The sequence below is a fragment of the Squalius cephalus genome (assembly GCF_949319135.1).
Source record: "Squalius cephalus genome assembly, chromosome: 22".
Lineage (NCBI taxonomy): Eukaryota > Metazoa > Chordata > Actinopteri > Cypriniformes > Leuciscidae > Squalius > Squalius cephalus.
Window position 1 is genome coordinate 23336209 of NC_137143.1, and position 17216 is coordinate 23353424.

At 38.7% G+C, this 17216-nt stretch overlaps 2 protein-coding genes across 2 annotated transcripts in view; one reads left to right on the top strand and one right to left on the bottom strand.

Moving 5' to 3' along the window:
• alpl (alkaline phosphatase, biomineralization associated) overlaps window positions 1–17216 on the top strand; it is a 343644-nt gene that overhangs the window by 76640 nt on the left and 249788 nt on the right. The gene's annotated exons all lie outside the window — the stretch shown is intronic.
• On the bottom strand, window positions 1509–11717 carry wnt7aa (wingless-type MMTV integration site family, member 7Aa). The gene is made up of 4 exons (XM_079856805.1): window positions 10986–11717; window positions 9773–9999; window positions 6002–6273; window positions 1509–3869 (listed from the first exon to the last, which is right to left on the bottom strand). Exons 1-4 carry the CDS (start codon window positions 11054–11056, stop codon window positions 3390–3392), a joined length of 1050 nt encoding a protein of 349 aa, XP_079712931.1. The 5' UTR covers window positions 11057–11717; the 3' UTR covers window positions 1509–3389.

The following is a 17216-nucleotide window of genomic DNA, read 5'->3' on the forward strand; positions in this document are numbered from 1 at the left end:
CACAACCGTCACACTGCTAGACAGGCGTTGACGTTAAACGATGAATGGTTTGGCAGTGAAACAGCGCAGTTTATAGGAAAACATTGCGGGAATCTTAATTAGCCTTTCAATGATAGCCTTTTGGCATTAACAGTTGCTGGCAGACAGCATGATATTAAACTCAAGAACAGAAGTCAGAGTGAGGGTGAGGTGCATAGGCAATGTTCTGCCATCATGCCGAACACCTGGCTGGCGGTTTAAGTTAACTTACACTTTCTTGCAATGCACCCTTACAGGCTAACACGCTCAACTGCATTACATAGAAGTGATGCTGGAAGGTAATATTTTGATCGCTGCGCATCTGAAATTAAGCAGCCATGATAACATAATGGTGGGAGACGCACATTGGCATGATGACAAAGAAACGCAACTCTGAGACGAGAACTTTCACAGAGAGTTTCTGTTAACTAAATGGCTTCATTGTGAAGGCGTAATGAACGGAGACTACTAGATGAGGAATTTGTCTCCCCTTAATTGTTCTTCTAACACTTCTTGTCTCCTCCATCTACAAGTGTTAAGCTCTCCAACGTCATGCCATTCAGAATGTGGAAAAGAATCAGGAGCCTGAGCCAAAAGAGAGTAACATCCAAAAGGTTTTTCAAAACCACACAATATTGTGATTCAGCTCATGGTGACTGGGTGTCGATGTTACTTTAACCAAGGCTGTTTGGCCAGCTGCCCTTTCACACTGCTGCCTATTGATGAGTTTTCATCCGATTCTCAAAGGAACGTTTTGTGGTGATTATTCAAGGGGTGATGCTAAGATCTTTTCTAACTTTTGGATCGAAATTCCTCTTGACATCATCCTTCACAATGGCAAAGCCTCTCTTTTTTGCCACCCCTTTCGCCTTTAGAGGGAACAAAATAAATAGCATCCAAAAGTTAGCTGGATTTTGCATAGTTAACATTTCGCTAATGGGCAGGCCTGCTTCTCAGGGAGACTGGACAGCATTTTTGGGGGCCACAATGGTGTTGTTGTGGTGATGGCGCTGGGAAGTGAATGAAGCAGATGTCAGAGTAATCCATCACCCCTCTCCCCCACCCCTTCTCTCTCTCTATCTGCCCATTGCTGAGACACCCTCCTCACTGCTACTCATCAATTAAAGCCCTACACCAGCCCTACCATTAACATGCAAGTACTTTCGTTAGCTTCCTCCCTGCCCTGTGGTCATCCATGTAGCAAAAACTGTCAAAACCAGTAGTCAACCATAACTTAACAGCAATGGACGTTTTGCCACTTGTTACCACTTTACTAATTTGAGGGACTGTCAAGCTAGTGATGACTCTGTTTTGGTAAGACGTAAGGCTGAACAATGGTATGGGCAATGTGATGATTCAAAATAGAAGGTCATTTAGTTCAAGTCAGGTTTATAAAAACTGATTTGGCTATTTATGTTTACCCCATAAAATAAATAAAAAAGATGCCTTGGAAATGTTGTGACCCTCTTGGGAAATAAAGTAAAATAACTGGTGCAAGCCAAGGAAACATTTATTAACACTGTTCAAAACATAATGCACAACAATTTATGATGACACAATCATGAAGTACAATCAATTTGGCAAAACATCTGTTGAAATCACTGATTTTGCAAAAATAACTGCAGCAATGCCGTCCGTCCTGTTTTTAGACTCTTGACAAAGCGCCATGCTCAAATTCAGATGTTCTTTGGTAAAAACCCTTGGTTATGAATTTTTCTCAGTACCAGAGTTTTGTCCCAGGGTTATTTCACTAGTTTCCCTTACTGATCCCACATCCAGGACCTTTGTCATGAAAATGCTACTCGAATGTTTGAACACCAGTATGATCGTCTTGTAATATGCAATAATTTCATCATTACGTACGTACTTGGTTAACTACACCACTATGAGTGATACTTCATTGAGATGTAGTTTACATACACTTATCAAGCTCAAGCTGGTACCATGACACAATCACAATCACATTGTTTCTAGCTTATCACTCTAATTTCAGTCCATCTAAAGGACATTGGTAGTGGGTTTTTCCTTTACACAAAAATAAATAAAATACTCATATAAAAATAATCTCTTACAAAATATATGTCAACACAGGGACAATCTGTCTGAACAACCACATTTGCTCACAACACACAAAATACTACTAGTATTAACTACCGTTGCAGAACAGAACAAAACTAGCAGCAAAAAGTGTTATATTACCTATAATATATAACATTAATAGAATTGGTTATCTGATCTCAACATTCCACATCAGTAGCAGGTGGGGCATCTGTATTGAGGCTGTTCCATTCCAAAGTGAATTAAGTACTGAATCTCTTTCTCTGCCAACAGAGCAAATATTAGCCACAAGCGAGGGGAGCTTGTGGCCTCATTAGCATAAAGCTTTGTGTCAATTGAGGTCATAAAGTTTAAGTGTAAGTGGGTAGAATTTAGTTCCCATGTAAATACGCTTATTTTGCTTGGACTATTCCAATTTGAAGCCATTTAGAGCACAAATGTTCTTGTGGACCATTGTTAAAAAAGAATGACACTATGCTTATTCGCTTTGGAAGGAATGAGCCTTTAAACATGATGCACAATTCCAGTGTGTATTTGTACATAGGAATATATGTGCAAGGGTTGACACTGAAGGAGTGGGGGATATGGAAGCACAAAGACTCACAATGATACATTAAAGACAGTATAGTCTCCCCTTTCAGAGACTAGTAATTACACCTTGAGTGCAGCGCACTTGTTTTTGCATCGTGCATTGTCGCTGTTTCATCCCTAAGCTAAACCACATGATGTACAGTGTAAAAGTTGGTCAGTTTATTTCCATGCAAAACACAATATCAAAACAGGAGAGGAGCTAAATCTAAGCTAGTAAACACAATGAGAAAAATCAGTAGTTTCCTTATTAAATAAATTAACATTAGCCACTTTCTCTAAATTAAAAGTTAAATATCATCGTTGTGTCCATGTACAGTTTTGTATGTTGTAAGATTTGTAACGTCAATCCCTCAGGACAAAAAGCTCCTCAAAAATCCCTTCCGTACTATCTACGGAGCAGAACGCCCTCAATCACACCCCACATCTTTCTCATGGTCCACAGATCAAGCCTTTGCCGGCTACTTCGCTCTGTTGCTCAGTACTGGAACAGAAAGGTGTCTACTGGTACCAACACCGAAGCCTTCAGCAGAGATGTGGAGCAAAGCTGCAAACATTGCATCCAATTACTCCGTCTAGACTCCACCAGACCCACGTTTTCCAGTGCAAATGGCTCTTTCCTCTCAATACCTGGAATCCACAGCAGTGGTCATCCTGTTGCAGCACTTGCACACCCTCTACCACTTAAATCACAGGCGTGTATCAATACCCCAGCAATAAATATTTCACTTGCACGTGTACACTTCTGTCCGTTCACTGCAGGTGTTGCACTTGACGTAGCAACACCAAAGAAACTTGCAGTTGCACTGCCACACACGTGAGTACTGGTGTGTGTTATATCCTCGGCCACAGCACATGAGGTCGCAGCCATTGGCTTGCTGCGCAGTCTTGTTGCAGATCCTGCCCTGGGTTCCCATGCTACCTGTCACAGGATCTGCCTCACAATAGTTGGGCGACTTCTCAATGTACACCAAATCCGTGTCCATGGGCTTCCGGTACGAGTAAGGCTTTTTAACCTTCAGAAAGGTAGGTCTCTTGTTCCGACTGGCTCGGACCGGTTCCACATGCACGGCATGGTTATACTTCTCCTTGAGCATGTAACCCAGCTGTCGGAACTTTGGGAGAGTGGTCCAGCAAGTCTTGGTGGTGCAGGATCCAGATACACCATGACATTTACACTCTAAACGCATGTTCTTTTCCAAGATCTAAGGTGGGAGGAAAAATAAACAAGTCAATACCTTTGGGATTACTTGGGCACCTAGGTTCCTTTTAGGAATCTTAGCCTAAGGTAATTATGAAAGTAGACTGTTTGATGACTCACTGTTGACTTAGTTAGTCTGACTGGTGACAAATTTGAAGTGTGCAATCATCCGTTACAAAAGATAGAATTACTGATGCTAAGCGGAGAATGTATGAGGAAGGAAAAGATCTTATTTACGAAAAAGTATGTGGAAGTTTTGGTCATAAACCATGATTTAAACACTTTGCATATATCCACATCATCTACTATAAGGCATATTCCAGCAAACTGTATAGACTAACGATACAGTAGGGATTAGTGAAATAACCCTCCGTGGCATACAGTTGGGTCTTTTAAAGCACATTTCTGGGAACAGGTTGAGACAAAGGTTTTTTTTAACATTCCGATTTGAAGAATGCAAGGATTGTTAAACTTGCAGTGCTACACAACCTAATTCCTCTCGTTCTGTCGAGAAGGCCTGCAAAGCACAGCTTGTGTTCACAGGCTCTCTGACTACTTGTAGGAAGCCGTTTCATTTGTGTACACAACACACGCCACAAATTGTTGCAAGGGGCAAACTATCAGAGGTTGTCTGTAGGAGTCTCTTGTCTTGTATAAGCAATAGAGCGGAATCTGCACAGGATATGATATAAACACTGACTGAACGATGATCGCAGAGTTCCTACAACAATCAGGCTGTGTGTAGTGTACACAGATAAAGCTCAGGAGTCAGGTTTCAGGTGACTGTGTGCTTCCCCTTGTTATACCGACACACGTCAAACCCCACAGGTAAAAACAAAACATTTTGAGCAGCAGTGTTACCGATGGAGGCTGAGATCTTTTTCTGACCTGTATTTATTTTTCATGTGAACAAATGCTAAACATTAATGCATTTCACTTAGCCTAGCAGTGCAGAAAAAAAGAAGAAAAAAAACGCATAGAAAAACATAGGTTGGCTCAGAATAGATGAATGAATGGGCAAACGTAAGCAGAACTCAGTGAAGCAGAGTGCCTGTTTTGATATGAAAGATATCCAAGAGGTCTGATTGGCATCAGTGGATTGCCTGTTCGAGGCGGCATAATCTTTGGTGTGGTCTGTTAATGTGTATTTTCTCTCCCTCTCTTTCTCTTCCTTTCACTCTTTTTCACTTTTGCTGGGTGGGATAGGCTTTACCTTGCTTTTTAATATTATCTCTCTCTTTCTCCCTCTCTCCCTCTCTCAGACTTTTTGGAGTCCTTTTGGCAATTGTCTGCAATCTAGGATGCATATCAGGCTTAGTGTGTTCATGCTCATTCTGATAAACAGTAAGTCTCCGGAAAAGTTTACAATGGAGAGATCCATGATTTTAAGAGAGGCCACACCCCTTTCATTTTCACTGAGGCACTGTATAGCAGTCCATTAACCAATTAAAATAATGGGCGTGACAAGTTGATGCCACAACTGAGAACTGCTCAATGAAAAGTAGAAAACTGCATCTGAGCTGTGAGCTCACAAGGAATTTGTGAATTGACAAGCACAAGTCTGAATGTACTTGCAATAAAGAGAGTCTTGGTGCATGTGAGGCACCAGGCGGCAGAACATATTTTTATGATAAAACATTACAAAAGGTTACTGGTCAGGCTTAGGGGTTTAAAGCCCCAAAAGAAGCTCTGTCCAGAGTGCTGAAACATCACACTCTACAGATTAGCACTGAATGATGAAAAGCTTATGAAGGTCAGTCAAACTGCCTGGGGATTCTGGGTATGTGTTTAGATGTTTTTTCTTCAATTACACACCAAATCTTCTGTGATTGTAAAATCCAACAGGTTCTTGAATGTCTTACCAGCTTAACCTTAGCCCACTATCTAGTGAATTACATCTCCTTAACGATTTCTGAATCCCTTAAAAGGCACAATTACAGTGTTGCCATAATCACAAATTGCTGGTCATGTGCGTGCCAAAACCGAAGTTGCATTGCTACTCCTTGCTATTACTAATCTACTACCCGCTCCAAATCAGAGAAAATTCAAGTAACACAGCCTAGTAGGACTAACAAGAATGTAAACTAAACAACCTAGTAATGTTTTTATGCATGTCTAATAGAGTGTGCCACATACCTTACGTCCCACTTCATTGTTATGGAGGTTCATGAGTGTCCTGGCATTCTGCTTGATCTCCCGGGCGTCTACGAACACCTTTGAGAAGCTTAGACCGTAGCGGATATCAGCCGAGCATCCTCCCCACTTCCAGCCTTCCTCCTGGTTGTAGAAGCCCTGCTTCTCCTTGTCACAGCCACAGCCGCTCAGCGTACCCTGCGTGCAGGCCGCCGTGATGGCATGGGCGACCCCGGCAGCGATGATGGCGTAAGTGAAGGCTGCCTCCTTACTGCCTGGAACCAAAAGAACATTCTATGTCAGTATTTCTGACAACAAGATCCAGTTATAGGCAGTTTTAAACCCCCCTACATACCTGACATATCTTGACACTCAAAGCAATAATAAAATGTGTTAGTCGAGTCAAGTTTAGTTCATTTATCATGCACACTTCACACTGATTAACAGTATGGCCTCGGGAAGATGGCGTGGGGGCTTACTGAGAAAAGTGGGGTAGGCCTATAAAAAATGATCTAGAGCCCACCATAGGCAAAACAAACACGGATCACATACCTGTGATTACTCAACACACAAATAATTGTCCTTCAGTTGTCATAGAGAGGAAACAGAAAGACAAATAACTGTTTGCACACAGATGAGCAAAGGAAGGAACGGTCCATCTCTTTAATAAGCACAAAGGACAAGGGTTTATTTCAGAGACAATAGAATGGTAGAGATAGAGGGTATGTGTTTAGACTCTAGCCTGGCCACTGTCCCAGCTTCCGTCAGAACGAGGGATCCACCCTGTGGAGATGAACTCCTCAGGCATGCAGTGCCTCCCTGGCCAGAGCACTGCTATAATTGATTGCCACTGTTAAACAGGGCACTTCCAGGTTAACAGTGTATTTCATTTATAAGGACAAAGATAGGTCTGAAAATCCAGCAAACAGTTATTTCAGGGACTTTTTTTGTAAGGTGACATCAAGCAACAAGGAACTTTTAGGTGAACTATTAACCAAATTCTAATTTTACAAATGGACACTTTCACTATTCCTTTTTCTTCTTATATTTTCTTTGTCACTGTTTTAATGCTGCCAACAAAGCACTGGAATACAATAGAAAGCTATGTAAGTTGCTTAGGATAAATATAAAAGTTAAAATAAGAGTCCTAGCTACATGGGGATTTTTTTTTAAAGATGCATTCACTGTTGCTCAGTTATGTTAACATTCCCGGAAATGTAAATATCCTTTTCTGGATTAATGAGTCATCATATATTGACTGTCCTAAGAATCATTTACACACCTGGAACCAAATAATCACTTAAAATGTTAACCTCTTTAGGCCTCATAAAGAGTGATGTCATGAGTTATTGCAATTAATATATTTGCTATCTTTTAATCATTTCATGGCAAGAAGTGAAAAACATATATATATATATATATGTCAGACTGTTAACAGACCGGCTCAGCAATTCAGGAATTTTCACCTTCAAGCGATCAAGAAACTTTCAGTGGTTTCCTGAAACTCACTAACATTGGTATGTGTTGACCTGCTGATGATAAACATCTTGGAACTCTGCCCATGCAATTTAACAAAGGCCAGTTTGGGGCATCAATTATGTGGAGATTTTTATGAGTTGTTTGGGCTTGTCGCCAGGGGAGAAGGGATGTATCCTGAAGAGGGGAAAGGAAAATGAAGACTGTATTGATGTGAAATCTTCCAATTCTCATCAATACTAGAGTAGAATGCTCCTTGTCTTTGTATATCACTCCAGCTATGTTTACTCAAAACCAGATATTCTGAACACAAACACAGCTGATAAGACACCCATAAAACATGTGTGTTATGACATGAGTGTCATTCATTTTCGAGAGAAATCTGAAGCAGTGGCATTGCATGATTCTGTGCGAGACGTCTCTTGCCAAAACTGTAAATGCAAGAGGTTAATTTATAAACCTCATACAATGTACTTGTCTGGACTTGAGGCATTAATGCTGTTGGAGGAAAACTATTTTTGAGCATACCAGAGGGTGGTTAAGTCAGAGAAGATTTAGGGGGTTTGCGCTCAAGCAACATAAAGTAACACAAGCAAAAAGATGATACGCCTTTCGCATATCTGTCCAACTGCTGATTTCCAGCAAGCTATATTTCAATCGCAACTTCATTCATATATACGATAAAAAGGTGAATGGGTCCACGGGTACTGGAGAAGGCAAAATGTGCACCTAAAAGAGGAATCTATGGCCGTGTGTGCCAAATGTGGACCTTGGTACCAGGCCCTGAAAATTATTGCACATTACTCAACAACTTTTTTTTTTGTTTTTTTGAGTACGCAAGCCCCTCCCCACAGGATTAACTACTTCTTTTCATCTCCTACCTTCTACTACTATAAGCATGACTAGTCATACACCCACTGAAACCAATCATGTTTGAACGGTTGTCCATTATATTTAATCCTCCCTATACTGACCATAGACAAAAAGAGTCTGGGTAAATAAAGCAGTTGGGCTGTTTCAGAAATGGAGACCACGGTTTGTCACTCTAGGTCAGCGTCATCTCTGCAGCGCTTAGATGAGAGGGCACACAACACAAGACCTAAAGCAGCTGTCCAAGCAGACAGCATTAAATAATATAATCAGCACCCACAACAAATCCAGGCTGCCATTCAAGTGTGTGCAGCTCCAGAACGAGATGGAAAGAGACGAAAACCTGTGCTTTTTTTTTTTTCTAGAGGCGCTTGTCTTTGATGCAAAGGGATAAAATACAGCTTCACCTTCAGCGATAGATACAAGTCTCTACAGATCTTAGCTTTTCCCCTGGGCCTCAACCACACCATCGCAACACTGACTGGATCCTAAGAGCGCACAGCAAAAAGGAAAGAAGAAATTTCATTAAATATTATCTTGGAGTTTATTTCCGATCTTCCACAGAAAAAAAAAAAACACGCAGTACCGCAAACAACTCTTTGCTAGCAGCCAAAGAGGATCTGAAACTAAAGCAAAGTCCTTCACGTCACCATTCATCAAAGTGTCGTAGGCTCAATAGCACTGAAGGACCCCTTAACAGGCCAAAGTTTGCCTTGGGAAAATGGATAACATTACACCGAGTGAAAAACTCGCTTAATTACTTTTGCTTTGTCTCTCTAAGGTGACATATTGTTAAATTTCTTCACAATACTGTACTTTCTTTTGGTCCTACCATTCAACCACTGTAACTTATACCCGTGGTAAAGTGAAAACCCTGACTGCCAAATCATTAAAATCTACAGATAAGACAGGACGACTAGAAAAAGAATTCTTTTGAGAGGGTGGACTGTTGAGAGGGCTATAAATCCAGCCACGTTTGCACTTGCTCCATGAATGCAGCTGAAACCTACCTGACATCCAATGACAAACCATTTCAAATGAGATGTCAAAGTGAGGGAAACAGGACACAATATAATGTCATTCCAGGACCCAAGTATTTCCAAAATTTGTTCAGTCGCTATATAATATTTGTAATAAAGAAGTAATAAACAAAGTTAGAGTGTTCTAGCAGGTGTATAAGGGATTTCACTATTAAATATCACAGACTGTCAATCTTTCAGCAAAACTAAAATCTAAAGGTTTCTTCATCCACACGTTTAGCCTAAAAAAGCTTTATTTGGGCTTTGACACTCTTGAGGGATTGAAAGAAAGTGATTTGGTCAAACAACATTCTTTTGTGCTTTTCTCTCTCTTTTTGTTGTTGCCTGCAATAGGAGGCCGCTAGTTTAAAACTATAAACAATATAAATGTAATAATTTGGTAACATACCCACTTTCAACTCTTTTCCAAAGACAGTTCTTTCCCCGAGGGCCGAGCAGTTCCACCTTCCATTTTTGAATTGAAACTGACACTCATTGATTCCCATTTGCGCTCCTTCTCCAATGACAATGATAGCGTCAGGCCGGCTTTGACAGATAGTCCTTTGACGAGGGGCCAAACCAGGAATTTTGTTACAGATAATACTTGCTCCCAACGCAACCACGGAGGAAAAGCCCCTGTAAATTTAGAAATAAGGGTTTATATTTATACAGAAAATTTTAAATACTTACTTTTTTTTTCTGGAATCATGGTCCATGACTAAAGGATAATTCACAGTATACATGGATGGTAATAAACTGAGCACTAAAGCGCTTTGGGAGACAATTGAACTATGATGGGTGTTATTATCTGAGTAGTATTACTCATTATATATTTAAATATTGTTCTACAGGGAAAATAAAAAAGATAATTTCATGGGACAATGATGTATGTTCGAGATGAAATCTTTTTCAAATTTAGTGCCAAGTTCTTAGAAATGTCATAATTTTACTCCTGTTGGTTTCATACATTTTCTACAAAAATCGAGTAGTATATAAATCAAGTAAATGTACTAAAATACTTTCTTAGCACCTTGAAAGTCTACACTTTTTAAAAACAAAAGTCATAATATGACGTTTTTATAGGGTTACTCCATTGGACATGAACAAAACATCATTTCATAAACAAAAAAAAAACATTATTTAATGATCTTGACACAATGAGGATGTTATAAAGGGGTCCTCTGTGTTAACTTTTTTTTTCTCTCTCTCATGGCAACAACAGTCAACGTTTGGTTAGGCCACACTGACTTGACAAATGTTTTTCCAAATATCAATATGTAAAGTATAGGTGGTTTCCACTTTAAGCCCCTCAAATTTTTTTTTTTTAAATTTTAGTAAGAATTGCATTTGTTTTTAAGTAACTGAATAAATCCAGACAATAAACGTCATTGAGATATTTCAGATACATTTAACAAAAAAAAGTTCCACTGTTCTTGTTTCTTTGACTATATATTCACACAACTTTATCAAATGCAAGCGTCATAATGGCAATGTGCTAGCAATAATTAAATTATCATCAATATAGGCATGTATAACTGAAATTGGATTTTTGCAAAAATGCTGCAATACTAAATACTTTACAGGTTAAAAAAGGTAAACAGATTCCATTTTACCATACTCACCCAATCTTCAAATATATAATCCCCAAACAGAGGAACATGTGAAAAATCCAGCGGCGTGTTTTCCTGCTCATGTTCAGCCTGTACTTTGTTAATAGACTGTGAAATGATAGTAGTCTCCTAACCGGTGAACAAGAGGTTTTATCACAAGCGAAGCAAGTCCTTAGAGGGATGCAAAACTCCGAGAGAACTTGACGTGAACACCTGAGCTGATATCCTTCGGGACGCGTGGAGATGAACGTTATTCTGCATATGTACGACTTCTGAATCACTTTTACGCGTCTCGATTAACTAACAGAAAACTACCCGATCTTACAATCACAGCACCCTTTCCAGCAGATCCTTTATCTGTTAAATCTATCAGGGTGTGCTCTGAAGGAAATTCAACATTCCGATATTCCTTTTATAAGTCTTTGTGCTCCTGAAGCCGAGTAGCAGGTTGATAACGCGAATAATGACTTCAAAACACACCGCAATCACGCGCGTTCAACCAAACAACACAAGTATGCATTGAGTAGGCTACGGTACGTATGGAGGTAAAAAAAATCTGATTGGAGATACGACAGACCAGTAATAAGCGATAGATGTGTCACTTGGATTTATATATATATATCGCGCTATAATACCATAATGACCAATCTGATTAAGAAAGGAATATTCTCTATGCGCTTCTTGGCGAAGATCATATCGCAGTAACTCCAGCTTCTTAAACAGAGCTTTTATCTATTTTCCTGCACCCGTTTGCTCCTCCCATGAGAAAAGAAAACTTGTTCGACTTTAGATTTCCCCCTCACCCACCTCAAGCCCTTAATTGCGAGGTGAGAGATGTGTTCATCTATAGGCTATCCACCTTCACCAAAAAAAAAAAACACGTGAACCAAGAACTGTACAGTGCAATAACTTTATGTTCTTTGATAAAAGGTTAACACATTCCAATTCGATTAATAAAAATAGGAGCGAAGTTAGAAGGAATTGACATTTAGATTAAATGAATGTTCATAATGAACATTTGTGTAAGCAGTGACTTTAACAATTAAAAGCTTAATTTACCTTTCCACATCAACAAATCCAGTTTAAAATAAAGTACAAATCAATAAATTAGAAAAAAATAAGACTAAGGCTGAACTCTTTTATCAAACTGTCTTATAGACACAATCTGAAAATCAACCCTGTTAACATGATTTTTGAGGGGGAACAAAAACAACTGATTTGATATTGAAAACTGGATATCCAGCCTTAAATGTTCTTCCTAGTAGTGGCTAAATGAACTATCGACCCTGTTACGCAAGGCTCTATCCCAATATATATAAACAAGTTTAGCTTGAGAAGGCCCAGAGCAATTTATAAATATAACAAGAGTTTGTCTGACAAATATAAAAAGGCACACATTTTGTGGAATGACTCAGAAAACACAAATCAAAGTGATTGGTTATTTCTGCAGATGATTTTATTGCAGTTTAACATTCATGAAATTCATATTCCTTGTCAATTACTAGATTTAAGTCTGTGGAGCGTTGATGTTTGAGCAAAAGTTTGGGCAACAAACTTATAAAATCCAAGTCCAAATATGACGCGCGCGCGCGCACGCACACAAAAACACCAGACCCATTATTACGCAGTTCATTATTTCACATAAATAATCTGCCACTGGAACATTCTCCAAAGATTCCCCATGAAGAGATATCAAATGTAAGTCTAGCTCAAACGACGATTAAACTATCGCTAGTTGCTAAGCAACCATTCATCCCAGAATTATCCACAATGCAATTACCTGTGTCCTTCAAGCATTCATAGTTTGGTGAATTTACACCAAATGAATATAAACCTATAGTGGCATAATAACAGGCAACAGAATAGTTAATTTCACAGAATACTGTGAAATTAAAGACACCCTGTTAACCGAGGGCTAATCATTCGGGACATACAGCATCTCTCATCCTGTAGATTCAGCAATGTGTTCAATATTTATAGACAATACAAGAGCGCCATCTCCAGGATGAATGTATGATGCTGCTGCGGCGACAAGAACAACCTCTCATTATATATCATACACTTTTTCTATTAATCAAGGATTGTGTCTTCCCCTCTTAACCTGGAAATATTCTGTTTGTAGGCATTACATAAATATCAGTTTTAATCAATGACAAACACTGGTAAATTTGCAAACACTTTTATTGCATTAGAAGTGGAAAATGTTTTGATTAAAAAAACTGCATCAGATTTTCTAACATAATTAGATGTGTTTCTGCCCCTCAGGGAAGGCAATAGATTGTATAGTTATCTTCTACACAGGATAAAATCACTACCCTACAACTATACAATCTACTACCTCACACTGCGCAAGCATCAAAACTATTACCATTACACACAAATTATATTTCAAACATGAATAAAACAAAACATACCGTGGCAATGCTATCATTGATATTAAACATCAGAAAATGTAGGATGAAACTCCGTAGGTAGCTCCGTTTTCACTTTGAGAAAGACAGTAGGCTGTATAGTTATCTCCCAGTGTGGGTGTGACCCTAAAACTATACAACCTACTACCTCATCCCACGGTGAACATGTCTTCTTCACCTTCTTTCCACCTGGAAGTGAAGTAATGCAGCTGGATAGTAGCAGAAGTAACTCAACTGATGTCGTCCCAAGTCCTTTTTGCCCGCCATGTTAGGATTTCCAAACACGGTCATTCTGTGGATGGGAAAAAGATTAGTGAATTAAGATTCATCAATAATAAACCGACTGTTCAAAACTCGAAATAGTCGCTGTTCTCGTCGCACAACATTTAAAGTTACTGTGAAAGAACGCATTATGAAAAAAAGACCCCAACCGGGCATCTGTAGGACTACAAAATGCTCCCTCGAACTGCATCAGACACCACGGGTAATGCAACAAAATGGAGGGGCTGGCAAAGTCACTGGCACCCTCTCGGCACCGGGAAGCCATGTTGACATTGTGTGTGACTTGGCTACGTACTAACATCTCAGTCAAGATTAAATGCCGCCACATTCGGACTTGGGCCCAGTTTGGCTCTGGGATAGATGATGTCAGTAACAGCAGGCAAGCAAGAGGGAAGCAAAGCACTCAAAGCCTTGTCTTGTTTTCAGCCATCTTGTTGGTAGCTTGTAGGTGCGCATCATTCTAAACGCAATTTCGTGTTTCTGAACTATCTTAAGTCTGTTTCTACAAAAAGCATCGACCATTTTTCATAAAGCAATTCATTGAGTTTATAAACTGTGTTATTGTTAATGTTGTTTTTGCAAAGACTGCCAATGTTTTCATTCCGATTTGTTCACAAACTGGACATGACATATTGCATTGTATTTTTTTTTTTTTTTTCGCATGCTGTCAGTGAGGACCACTTGATAGAAAGTTAGAATATTGATATTTAATGTCAATATAATATTGTGTATATTGTATCATGGAGCTGCAGATTCAGCTGTGGTGCAGTACGTCTCCTGAATGCACACAAAAACACTGATATAATGACAACTTGACATCAAGCAGTTGGTTATTGCACATGCTCTGTCAAAGCAGAAGACACTGGCAAAAGAACTATTCAGAGGATCTGGCTGTGAAACCACTTGGCATTTGACAACACACGCCTAAATTACATTCTGGCAGTTCTGCATGTCTCTAATCATGCTGCATATTCAAGGGACAGTTCACCCAAAAATGAAAAGTCTGTCATTATTTACTCACCCTCATGCCGTTCCAAACATTCGTTCATCTTCAAAGCACATATGAAGATATTTTTAAGGAAATCTGAGCTTTCTGTCCCTTCATTGACAGCTACGCAACTACCACCTTGACATAAAGTTCATAAAGAGAACAAATTTTAGTCCAAATTTTCTGAAGATGCACAATCTCTTTATATGTTGAACAGCTGAATTTAGGCTTTTATTCACATATAAAAACTGATCAGTGAACATAAACAGGAGCTCAACCAAAACTGCTTGAGCTTCCATTTACCATTACTGATGTTTGCGTTTATGAATATGTGAATAAAAGCCGAAATTAAATGTTCATCACATAAAGCGATCTTGTCTTAGTTTTACTATCTCTTTATGACATTTTTGAAGCGTTAAAGTGGTAGTTGTGTGGACTGTCAATGGAGGGACAGAAATGTCTTGGATTTAAATAAAATATCTTTAATTGTGTTTTGAAGGTGAACTAAAGTCTTACAGGTTTGAAACGACATGAGGTGGGTGAGAAATTGAAGAAAATTGTCTTTTTGGGGTGAATAAACCCTTTAATTCCACTCAGCAAAAACAAAAAAACAATACTGAGTAGGCTACTATAAGTTACTTAGGCTTAAATATAAATTGTCAAATTGACTCACGTCTTCCACCATGTCTGTTTGTAACTGACACAATCTAATTGTGCTTTAACTAAAGATATCTGATAAAACATGCTCCACATTCCGCGTGTATTAAGATTAAAGACTCTCCTGCTCTGCCAGCACCTTATTTTACACTAAGACAATTTGACGACAGTCACTTTTATAAATTTGGTTATTATTATAATGGTGGGCTCTATAGTCTCTTAGTTTGTCCTCTCAAACTCTTTGTAGGTTGCTTAAATTTCCCTCGCTTGATTCATAAAAAAATGGCGGTCTCCAGTGGCTAGCCTGCTAATACAACGTTATCCACCAAATATTACAACCCTCAGTACAAGTAGAAACTCCACGGCATTTTTGACATACACGACACTATAAAATTCTTCAGAGCACCGTATGTGAAATATATCAGCTCTATTCAAATAGCATGCTAGGATAACTGTCCCTCACACACTAGCCTTCGAGCTAATTTACACATCGCTCTTAAATAATGTAGTAAGCAATGGAAACTTCTTGTAAAGTTAATCGGACGTAAGAAAAATACAGATACTCGCGATAAAACTGTCACGGTTTGCTTGGTAACAAGAGAGGACTATTTTTACCCACAAACGCTCTGTCATACCTTCAGTGTGTCCTCAATGGAAGCTGAAGGCTAGTCGGGCTAATAGCGATGAAGAACACCCGCGGTCAGCGTCAGACTCTGTGCTGAAACTCCAGGACCCGGATGATGAACGCGTAGAGGACTGACGGGCCGGTGACCTCCCTATGAGGGAGTTACTGATTTTTATTTTATTTTTTAAACATTTGTTAAATGTTAAGACTTACAGTGTTTTACGTAGACAACATGCATTTTTTTATATTTACATAAAATTGAAAACGTTTATTTATCGCACTCAATGCACGATTGCTTCTGCATTTAGCCTTAGTAGCAACTGCAACTTCCGGTGCATACACTGTATGGAAATTGAGAGAAAATTGAGCAAAAAATTCAACCTTAAAGGAAGAGTCACATCAGAACAAAGCAATACTGACACGATCCACCTTCATGTTAAATGTATTTAAATCTTCTGAACCCCATTACAAACACGTTATGTTTTAATATAATATAAATGTAACGTTTACCATAGTTAGAATTATATATGTAATATACCATATTATTTATAATATAAGATAATTAGTTGGTATCGGCAAGTATTATAAATATGACAGAAAGCTTGCTTCTACCATGTAAGAATAGAATAGAATAGAATAGAATAGAATAGAATAGAATAGAATAGAATAGAATAGAATAGAATAGAATAGAATAGAATAGAATAGAATAGAAGAAACAGTTGGCGTGCATATCCATTGATGTCTAAAAAACCCATACATTAGCATTTTTTTAAAGTGAAGTTGCTGTTTTGACCAACCACCAGGTGGGGCTGTTGATCTGCTTATACAAAGTCTTGATTGAAGCTGGAAGCTTCTCATGATGCAAGTAAATCACTCCTTTTTAAAAACACTATTAATACTCATCAGCTGGATTAAAAACACTCACCGTTGATTTAACCAATCAGTAACACACTGAATTGCACTAAGTAGTCATTAAAACATTTATAAAAAATAGTTAACTAAACTATAGGCCTATGTTTATAATATAGAGCCTTTTTTAAGCAAACAGTGTTGAAAGCTGAGCAAAGATCCGGGAGAACAGGAGTGTGCCACAGTCTGCCATATACAACCATTCAAATAAATTTTGATACACTTAAAAAAAAAACAAAAAAAAAAAACAGTTGGGTCACTGTCAACTCATCCAGAGGTCCCCAGCTAAAAAAAAAAAAAATTTTCTGGTAAAAGGAATACATAAATGAAGAAAGAAAGCCCAAATATGAATGTCATGGATGTGTACTGTG

What these genes read in the sequence shown, in the direction of transcription:
- wnt7aa (XM_079856805.1), bottom strand. Translation starts at nt 11,056, where the DNA reads ATGAGCAGGAAAACACGCCGCTGGATTTTTCACATGTTCCTCTGTTTG. An exon ending in ATTATATATTTGAAGATTGG is followed by an intron (nt 10,000 to 10,985) that starts GTGAGTATGGTA and finishes CTAAATTTACAG; the next exon opens with GGGCTTTTCCTCCGTGGTTG. An exon ending in ACAATGAAGTGGGACGTAAG is followed by an intron (nt 3,870 to 6,001) that starts GTATGTGGCACA and finishes CTCCCACCTTAG; the next exon opens with ATCTTGGAAAAGAACATGCG.